General features: G+C 37.4%; 2 protein-coding genes across 2 annotated transcripts in view; one reads left to right on the top strand and one right to left on the bottom strand.

The window, feature by feature from the left end:
- Nucleotides 1-11,131, top strand: part of LOC123692393 — a 51,222-nt gene that overhangs the window by 19,444 nt on the left and 20,647 nt on the right. The window lies entirely within an intron of this gene.
- Nucleotides 2,149-2,784, bottom strand: LOC123692395. The gene is made up of 2 exons (XM_045637134.1): nucleotides 2,587-2,784; nucleotides 2,149-2,496 (listed from the first exon to the last, which is right to left on the bottom strand). The coding sequence occupies exons 1-2, from the start codon at nucleotides 2,606-2,608 to the stop codon at nucleotides 2,153-2,155; spliced, it is 366 nt and encodes a 121-aa protein (XP_045493090.1). The 5' UTR covers nucleotides 2,609-2,784; the 3' UTR covers nucleotides 2,149-2,152.

Raw genomic sequence — 11,131 nt, 5'->3', positions numbered from 1 at the left:
GATTATCGAAGTTTATTATCGGATTACGATCTTGTTAGGAATAGGGTTAAGTTCGTTAAGAGTGTGCTAGAAAATTCCAATTACATAAGATATAATTTTGAATGTATGTAAAGGCAGTTAGTTATCTTTGCCAGCGGAGATTTTCGTCATTGTTTGTTGTTTGCGCTGATGAAAACTGATAAAGCGTTGTTATGTTACAAAGGTAACAATTTTTTTAAAGATAGTCTCGTGTTATAAGTTTATAATTTGCTTATGGTAATATAATTTGTTTTACGGTACTATTAAGATATTTATGGAATCAGAATCGATCTATTAACATCCGTAAAAAAATAAATTTATTATAATTTCACTCCTATCTTTATTGTCCCCTGAGTATCATGAAAGTTATAAGTATGTACATGGTACATTGTGAGGGCAACAGAACACATTGAAAAATACGAGAAATACATTGAAAAGCTCCTTCATAATTAATTAAAATCCAAAAAAGTCGCGGGCAAAAGCTAATAAGAAATATTTCAAATAATGGATGAGGCGTTAGATAGAATGTGCTAGACCCAACCTCTGACGGAAACATCGTATGTTTACTCTCGGATTGTTTGAATTCTTTATTTGTTTTATTCTCCGTGTTCATCATATTCTTTCATGTTTAAATTTATGTTTCCCTCAAATAAGTATAATAAGGTTAAAAGCTTCCTGCTGAAAGCTGCTCATTGAAGTATTTGACCGCAGAATTCGGGCAGGCTGGCTGCATAGCAATTAGCAAATTACAATTTTCGATGACCGCGACGCGTGTATTGCCAAGCAGCGGGACAACTGGTTTTGTGGGTTTTGGTCGGGACCCGGCCACTGGCTTTGCTCTTTCCCGCAAAAATTAACTTTGCATCTGTCTGCTCATTATAACCCGAGGTCATACCATACTTGTAAGTTGTCAACACTCCAGTTTTACTATCGTATTAACGACGCCCTAATGAATATTTATAAATTAATATTATCAACAAAACGCTTCATTAATTCCTTAATGTAATGTTGTAGAATTAAAAAGACAAGTCGGACGTTATTTTAATCGGTAAACGTTTTAAGTTATAATTTATGCGTTGCTTTATCTTTTGCAGAGTAAGTAAATACATTTATGGGTAATTAACGACTTGATAGATTTTTTAAATACTAGTAACCTTTCTGACTTTGCTTTTTCTGGCTATATTATAGTATATTTGAATATAAAAAAGTATCTGTGTGTACTTTTTTAAAGTATATAAGTGTGTTTTGTAAAAATTAAGCTCTCGTATAATAATTATGTATATTATAAAAATGATATAAAAATGCAAAATAAGTATGTATTTTGTATTTATTGACAAAAGGTTATGCAAAGTAATAAAATAAGCAATAAGTAATAACAATAGGCCCCATTTATGGAACCGAAAATGGTTTTATTTCAATTTTAGCATTCGATGTATGTCAAATGCACGCGTGCGTAACGAGCCAATTAACCCTAAAACACTAACCTTATTTTTCGACGTTTAATACTAACCTTCGTCGTTTCGACTACGCTGTTTATTGGAGGGGATTTAGGGGTTTAATTAAAAAAATATATTTGTAGTTATGTTTTTATTTTATGGAAAATGTATTAATCTACGTATAGAAATATTAAAATATTTATTTTAACAAAATTTTAATTCAAACAATCATCAAAATAAGATCATAGTGTACACGCTTTATGAACTTTCTTTAATTTTTTGAAAAATTCCATACATATAAAATATAGCACCAAATTGCTTGAAATAAACTATTAATTACAAAAATAATATCGGAAAAAGTAATTAAAAATATAATTTTGACAATAGCTTAGGAACTAAAACATTTGTGACACACATAAAGTTTGTGTTCCCCACACAACGATTTTTTGTACTTAGTGCACCTATTTTTAGTCTGCCTTTGCTTTACGGAGGGACATATAGCACATATGTTTCTTTATTGTGCTGTGGAGCATTACTTTGCTCAGTCTCACTTATAACACTCACATTACTTCTTCCTGACATGTTTAAAATTTATGTGATTGAGTCCCGCAGAGTATCAGTAATGTCATCAGTAATTATACCTGAAAAGCATTGAAGAGGATCTAAAATATCTAGAAAAAAGTGTACAGGCCTACGTCTTATGTATCTATGTTCCTTGAAGGTCTTCTGCTTTGTGACCTTGACTGTTCTGATGACCATATGTGTTTATCTTTCCCAAGAAGAATGGGACGCGATGGTCTTATAATCAAATCGCTAGGGTCAGCTGAAGTGCTAGGTGTCGCGTCTTCAATTGAACGTTGCGGAGATGTATTACTACTTGCCTCATAATCTTGATCTGGAAATTGCTCTTCATTTACAATAGAAACTTCATCATCATCCTCCATTTCATGCACTGGATCAGCCTTAATGTGGTCTTCAGGCTCTCTCGCAGATGAATTTACCTCATTGCTTTTGACTTCTAATAATAAAAAATGAATCTTATCTAAAAAATAAAATAATAGGCACCATTATAAAAGAAAATAACGTAATTTTAACTTAACTAAATAGTACAAAAAGTCACGTTACTACTAACCTTCGTCGATGTGACGAGCCATGGTTTCTAGAACAGCACGTGTGGGCCTTCCTCGCAAAAAACACTACCGTCCATCGCAAGCGCAACGGGTCGGTTGAGATTAGCTGAAATTAGAAAACCATACGGTCGCGCGCGTAAAAGTTATCGCGATTTTTTTGGTGACGCGTCGTCGAATCGACGAAGGTTAGTAATCTAGGGTTAAAAGTTTAGGGGACTGGATATTGGCTGCTGCGAATAAGCCATAATCCAGAATGATATACGGCCTGTCTGGAGCTATTTGACGAAGAATGTCTGGCCCGTGTGAATGACCAATCTACGATAAATCAATTTAACTAAACGATCCTAGCTTTACAACTATGCTAAACTATAAAGATCAATTTTCGTTTATAATTGGGTGCTTAGAGGCGTACAGTCGTATGTTGGATGGCCGACTTTGAGACTGTTGTTGGAACAAAACATATTATGTTAGACTATAATGTTATACGTTCGAGTTTTTAGATGTCGATTAGTCTACAGTCTACACTAATATTATAAAGAGGAAAACTTTGTTTGTTTGTTTGATTGTAATGAATAGGCTCATAAACTGCTGGACCGATTTTAAAAATTCTTTCACGATTCGAAAGCTACATTATCCACGAGTAATATAGGCTATAGTAGGTTTTATCCCGTAAATCCCACGGGAACGGGAACTATGCGGATTTTTCTTTGAAAACGCGGGTGAAGCTGCGGGCGGAAAGCTAGTCTTCAATATAATTTAAACATACTATTTAAAATGAGATGCACTTTTCCTTTACATCTGAAACGAAAGAAGCATATATTTCAATCAATCGAAAGCTTTTCCCCAGGCGCTTTACGTTCAACCGCCGTGTTGTTTACACTGAAATAAGATGTTAGATTCCACTAAAAGCAATCATGCCAAATTGTATGATATGTATGACTCATCTGAAATATGTAGGTAAAGGCTTTATTTGTTACAGCAGACTCTTTACGCGAACAATAAGCATTTAAAGTAATTTAGCGCAAATATTTTATCGAATTGCAGCAAATTGAAAGCACTCGTTAGAGGGCCATTTGTATCAATAGACGCCAGATTAGCGATCGTATCTCTAGCGGTATCGCGAGATTTCTCGTCATTTGAAATTTTGCTTTATATCGTATTCAACGAGCTATTCTAATTGCACAAAATTACGTCACTCGCAGGATAAAATGTTTTGCTCGAGCCTGGCCTTGCCCATTTATCTTGAGAAACTACATATTATCTATGAATAAATATCAACGGCGTTCTTTTATTGTCGTCCTACACTTATCTCTATTATGCATTCTAATTAGGTTTAGCGCACAAACAAATTACTAAAACATGCATTTAAACATCTTAGTCAAGTGGTTGGTACAATAAATCTGTATTTGTAGTGTAATTGTCGAGGTTGTAAATAAGTTGTGTACGTTATAATATTTATAGGTTAGGTCCTCAGGTTACTCAAAACGTAATAATTATAACGTACACGCCCGACTTGTCATTGTTTTTTAATAATGTCTTTAGCATATAAATTTTATTGGAAATTTTTGGCGATGTTACCTGCAATACGCGCGATTCGTGCAGGCAATATACCAATAACCAAAGTATCTATCAATACTAATATTAACGCGATATGTATCTTATATATCTTAACACGAAAGCTTGTAAGTTCGTGGTATATTTTGCAAGTTTACATCAGGTTATTTGAAATATAACCCACTTCTCACTTTATATTCGCCGTCTGTTAGTATATCATGTTTTTATGGCTGCTATAAACTGAGATGTTTCCCGATTGATATTGCACTTCAATGTAATAAATATGCATACAGCTTCGTGCCTCAGACTTAGGATTATAAATATACCGTTTTTAACAAACTCGTGTAATTATTTTGATGGATTGAAAACATTGAATTAGTTGTGTTGAAGTTTATGTGTTGAAGTTGTTGAAGTTTATGTGTGTTACGAAATTGTCGGTGTTCTTAACGTTGGTCAAATAGGTGTTTATCTAGACGGTTTTTGATCTTGGGAATTTACGCGTTTATTAATTCCGTACTGCGATATGCGTGTGCTATGTCATTATTTTGTAAATAGTATAAAAACTATATAAAAACGAATTTATATGAAATTACAGCAAGAATATAATATCTGTCCGTTTTATTAACGCATAGGAAGCAAACGACAAAAAAAGGTGATGATACGAGAATTATTATCTTTAACTTGGTTGTTTAATAAGACGTTCTCTCAGTAATAGCCACCATATGCTAGAAACTACATTTATTATCAATTTTTGTGATATTGCGCGAATCAACAGGAAAGTATAAATTATATAGTTTAAAGCTTGTCTATTAACATGTGTCACGACATGATCGATGCTTTTCGATAATGTTATTATAGCGAAATTACAATATCGACATGTCTCGAGATATGACAAAATTATACGTTGCAAGACCACTACTACATTATTATGATTTACATTTTTTACCTCCAATAGTAAGTATTTAACAATGATAAACATAAGGTATCGGAGAATTCAGGAGAACTGTCTTTATATTTTGTTGTATTTTTCTCTATGTGCATTGGTTTACATGGTATACATTGGCAATAGTGTTGCCCAAATGCAAGAACAAGACGAGACTTAGCCAGTCTTGGTCTTGGTCTTGCGCCAATACATCTGGTCTTGGTCTTGGTCTTGGTCTTGCGCCAATACACCTAGTCTTGGTCTTGGTCTTGGTCTTGCGCTCCCAGTCTTGGTCTTGGTCTTGGTCTTGCAGCAAGAGTCTTGCAAGTCTTGCAAGTCTTGCAATTACCTATTAGTCTATTACTATTTATTAAAGTTTACTTTAAATCTTAGAAAAACGTATTAGAATTGGAACATTGTGAGCTTGAATTAACATAGCCATAGTAAAGATCAAGCAGATTAATAAATAACTAGTAATGCGCATAGGTCCAGTTTTTCATATTCTTTGATACAGTTTTTTGCGTCTCATAGAATTCCTAAGCGTACCTACCTAGTTATACACCGAACTGTTACACCTAACTACTCAGTGAAATAGCGCTAAGTCCTAGCTGCAAGACGCAAGAGTCTTGCAGGCTATGTCTTGTTCTTGCTCAAGTCTTGCACGGTCAGTCTTGGTCTTGGTCTTGCTAAAAATACGCGGTCTTGTTCTTGGTCTTGGTCTTGCAAAAACGCAAGACGCAAGACCAAGACTGCAAGACCAAGACTGAATTTGGGCAACACTAATTGGCAATTGATTCTGACGGAAAAGCTATCTATGTTATAATAGATGTTCAGTTCCTTGATGTCTGTGAAAACATTGATGTTCGCACTCTCAATTAAACGTTAAATTACTTAAAATTCCTGAGAAGTCTAGAAAAATGTAAGATTTCTAATTGGTCCGTCTCCGACGCCGCAATTACGCTCTCTTTAATTACATCTATAATGCCATTTACAAATCCATTGAGCTTTTTATGACTTGCAAGTTTCATTACACATCGCCGGGATTTATAGGAAGAGTGCATTCTTTAGCTACATGGTTCGTTTAGTATTCTAAGAAGTAATCTAATTTGACACGATATTTATTGCCGGCAATTACGTGTTATGCACTCGTTGCTCGGTGACAGTTACATTAATATTCAACATGTATGCAACGATCCTTTCGTATCCTATTATGTTAGGGGTAATGCCATAATTTCGCCAATTTGTGGGTCTGGTAAAGACGGTGACAGAGTAATTAGTATTTTGAATTTGGGTTCAATAGTGACAGAAATTTGATTCGAGATAATTTGTGCAACAAAGTCGGTGAGATTTTCCTTTGCTCATTTAAAAATGGTTTAATAAATCGTCTATTTGACCCGCATCAATCTGCTGTTAGAACGCATCTGGTTCCGCTATTAAAGTTCTTTGTTGTCTTGTCTGCGGTTTGCGGTGAGGCCTAGAACTTCACTATATACGAGCTTTTGCCCCCCGATGATTGTAGGCTATGAAATACTATCCGTATACGTGTTACGTGCTTTGAATAGAATGGAACTGTGTTGGTGGTAATGATTGAACTCTCTCAATAATTATTTTAATTTTGCTCTAACAATCGTAATTAATAATTATAATAGGTGCTGTAACGGTACTGCATAGCAGACAGTCTATACATTAGATTCGGGGTTAAAAAGTTTTGGGTGCAATATTTGTTCCATGTATTGTTAAGGAATGCATGACGGAATACCTAGACACAGGTACCTGATAAAAATGTTGGTTAAAGTTATTCAAACAAGATTTTCTTTATTCACAAGCTTGTTGGGACAACGACATCTTGAAGTGTTTTTTGCTCCGGGATCTTTTATAAAGAGGTCTGAGAGCTTCTTCTGAGCTTAGGTTAGCTCTTTAAAAACTTTCATCGCGACATTCTAGTGCTCCCTGGGTATAGTTGTTTAATATGTTTATTACATTAACTTATATATAAATATAGTTTATAATATCTACTTTCATTAAAAATTTAATGGTAATTATTTTGTTTGTTAAATAATAAGAAAATGTACACAATAATGAAAAGCTCAGTGAACTTATTTGAGCTGTTTTAACCGAATAGTGATGCGGTTTATTATATTGTCGGTTGTAACTTTAATGGTTAATAAAATTGTGGCTGCCCGAGTAATCATATAAACTGCACAGTGATGCGTGATCATCAACAGCTAAAGGAGTAAAATGCGATTAGATTAAAAGACATAAAAGAATAATGGCTATACTAGCGCCAAGATGGGTTGGCATTACAAGTCCAATATAATGTACATATTAAACGTTTTCCACATTTAAGAGAAGATATTTTTCACTAGGTTGTTATGCATAATCATTATATAACATTGTTTACTTTTAAGAATAAAATTTTGAAAGCGAGGAACACTATACTTCATCGAGAATAGCCATCTATAAATAACTCAAAAACACAGTTTCTAGTTTCTACTGTGTCTATTGTGAAAACTTTCTCGAATTCGATAGGTCTATTAGGAAAATATACCGACGGTGACAATTTATAGTATGCCATAAAACGTCATATTTAAATGGATGGCGTATATACGCAATAATGTAATCGCTTGTTAAATTGAGCCCACGATGTTTGCTTACAATCGCATAAGATTAGCATTTTTGTCAAAGGCATTTTAGCTACACCTGTATCATGCCGTCACCGTACTAACTGAATTCCAATTACATAGTGTAACTAGCTGTGCCCGCGACTTCGTCCGCGTGGAATAGCGACTGCATAGTAGTTACTGTGGCTAACACACAATATTTTAGTGTATGTATTTTATCATACGTATTTATTACACACAACAAGTATTTAAATATTTTATTTCATATTTATATTCGTATTTAATTATAACACAAACATTCATTACACAAAATCACAAGAAATACAGACATACATTACACTCATACAAAATAATTATAATATTTATTATTTTATGACATAGTCGCGGTATTTGCGTAGTATGCGTGCCGCGACTAAATTATCACGGATCCAGCGGGTAGATCGTAATATTTTGCATTCAAGTTTCTTAACAATTTAAAACTAACAGTTCGATCTTAGTTACCGAATGCGCATCTAGTCAGTGTCTTTTTTGTTCTTGTATTTTCATGTCCAAAGTGTTGCTTGTATCTGATAATTGTCTCTCTCCTTCTATGTGGAGTAATAAACGTTAAAACTGTGAGTGTGTGGTTATTTGTGCATCACAAAAGGTACTGTACCTAGTGTAATTAATACCTATCCATTATCACGCACCCCACAAATTGGTGACCCCTCTGAACACTATTTAAATAAAAACTATGTCTAGTGCAAGCGATTCCGACAACGCTGATCGAGTTAATACTCAAGCGCGAAGGTGCGTCAAAATGGCGGAACGACCGTCGCACGTGTCGCCCGCCCAGCAACCATCCGTTAATTTACGGATCCCACCTTTCTGGCCAGAAAAACCCGCAATATGGTTTGCACAAGTTGAAGGACAATTCGCTATAATGAACATAACTGACAATACTACAAAATTTTATCACATATTGGCCACATTGGACCGGCAGTATGCGGCCGAGGTCGAAGACATCCTTACCGGCCCCGCTGATTATAATAAATTAAAATCAGAATTAATTAAAAGATTGTCCGTATCCAGAGAAAATAAAGTGAAACAGCTGTTGATGCACGAGCAGCTGGGACTACGCAAGCCATCCCAATTTCTACGGCATTTGCAGCACCTGGCTGGTCCCGAAATCCCAGAAGATTTTTTGAAAACAATCTGGACCAGCCGGTTACCTGCTGGATTGCAGCCGATCGTGGCGTCACAACCTACGCTGTCCCTGGACGCTCTGGCTGAGTTAGCTGATCGCGTGAATGACATCGCGGCCCCTACCGCTCATGTTGCGGCGGCATCTTCATCTACATCACCTATGGACGAGCTGGCACGCCAGGTGGCGGAGCTGACGCGCCAGGTGAGCGCGCTGTCCGCTCAAGTAAGCAGTTCCCGGTCCCGCCCTCGCGAGCGCAGAGGTCCCTCTCCACACCATCGCCCACGGTCTTCTTCTCGACGATCCCACTCTAATTACCGGCGTTACCCTATCTGCTGGTATCATAATAAACATGGCACAAAGGCTAACAGATGCATTAAGCCATGCGACTTCAAGGCATCGGGAAATGCACACGGCAGTCAGTGATGGCGACCAGCGACTGCCCCAATTCCCCAAGTCGTCTTTTCATTACGGACCCCACTCTAAATGTTGAATATCTAATAGATACCGGTAGTGATATTTGCGTTTTCCCTATAACTGCTGTGTCTGAAAAACGATGTAAAACTAATTACCAACTGTGTGCTGCCAATGGTTCCGTCATCGATACTTACGGTTACATTCAATTAAACCTTAACTTAGGCTTACGTCGCGTTTTTCCATGGCGTTTTGTTGTAGCCGACGTCACTAAAGCTATTATTGGTGTAGATTTTCTTTCACACTACCGAATTATTGTTGATGTAAGTAAAAAACAATTGATCGATGGCTTAACCAATGTCAGCAGCTCAGCAATAAATTGTAATATGATTAATTGTAATATTTCTAGTGTTAAGGTTGTAACTGGTGGTGATAGTAATTATCATAAAATTTTAGCGCAATACCCAGAATTAACACGCCCCGCTGGTACTCCAGGTATTGTCAAACACAACACTACACACCACATTCGCACAACCCCTGGCCCTCCCGTTTCCTGTTCCCCTAGACGCTTGGCTCCTGACAAACTCAAAATAGCAAAGCAGGAATTTGAGGCTATGATAGCCAACGGAACAGCCCGTCCATCTGACAGCCCGTGGTCGTCTCCGCTTCACCTTGCATCGAAGAAGGACAATGGATGGCGTCCATGCGGTGACTACAGACTTCTCAACGCAAGAACGATACCAGATAAGTATCCAATCAGGCACATACAGGACTTTTCACACTGTCTGTCTGGTTGTACTATATTTTCTGTCATCGATTTAGTTAAGGCGTACAATCAGATTCCTGTTTCTGAAGGCGATATCCCGAAGACGGCAATCACCACACCCTTCGGTTTGTACGAATTTCCTTTCATGACCTTCGGACTTCGCAACGCAGGTCAAACTTTTCAGAGATTTGTCGATGAATTGACACGAGGCCTAGATTTCTGTTATCCGTATCTCGATGACTTCCTGATATTCAGCGCGATTCAAACATGTCCATATAGACCTAATCGGCCCTTTACCACCTTGCGGTGATTATCGGTATTGCCTAACAGCCGTCGATCGCTTCACGCGATGGCCGGAAGCTGTACCACTTACCGACATCACCGCAGAAACCGTCGCGAAAGCTTTTGTGTCCTGCTGGGTAGCCCGCTATGGTTGTCCAACCGACGTCGTTACTGACCGCGGTGCACAATTTCAATCGGCCCTATTCCAGCGGCTCGCTAAGTCTATCGGCTTCGATCACCGTAAGACAACGGCATATCACCCGCAGTGCAACGGCTTGGTGGAGCGCTTCCACAGACAATTGAAAGCTGCAATTATCTGTCACGCTGACGCAAACTGGGTAGAAACACTACCTCTCGTGCTCCTCGGCATAAGAAGTGCTGTAAAAGAGGATCTGCACTCTTCCTCAGCTGAGCTGGTTTTCGGTGAACCACTTCGCCTACCAGGTGAATTTTTTGGTCACGACACATCGTCTTACACTACCGATATCACTGACTTATCAGCTCGGTTGACGAATTTTGCCCGGAATATTCGTCCTGTACCAACTCAGCATCATGGCAAGAAAAAATATTTATCTACAAAGATTTAGCCACATGTAGTCACGTATTCCTTAGGGAAGACGCACTGCGTGGCTCCTTACAACCCGCATATTCAGGACCATACGAGGTCATTTCAAGAGATCACAAATTCTTCAAAATTAAATTAAAAGGAAAGTCAACGACGGTAAGCATAGACCGCCTGAAGCCAGCCTATTTACTGTCGTCTTCTCCTGAAAACCTTCCTTCTCCCGCTCTTCCACCTCCCAGT

The sequence above is a fragment of the Colias croceus genome, chromosome 6, assembly GCF_905220415.1.
Source record: "Colias croceus chromosome 6, ilColCroc2.1".
NCBI classification, from domain to species: Eukaryota; Metazoa; Arthropoda; class Insecta; order Lepidoptera; family Pieridae; genus Colias; species Colias croceus.
The sequence above is the reverse complement of the archived record's forward strand: the minus strand, read 5'-3'. Positions and strand labels throughout refer to the sequence as shown.

Coding starts and splice junctions, on each gene's coding strand:
- LOC123692395 (XM_045637134.1), bottom strand. CDS start 2,608: ATGGCTCGTCACATCGACGAAG. Junction 2,497..2,586: donor GGCTCGTCACATCGACGAAG/GTTAGTAGTAAC, acceptor TTTATTTTTTAG/ATAAGATTCATTTTTTATTA.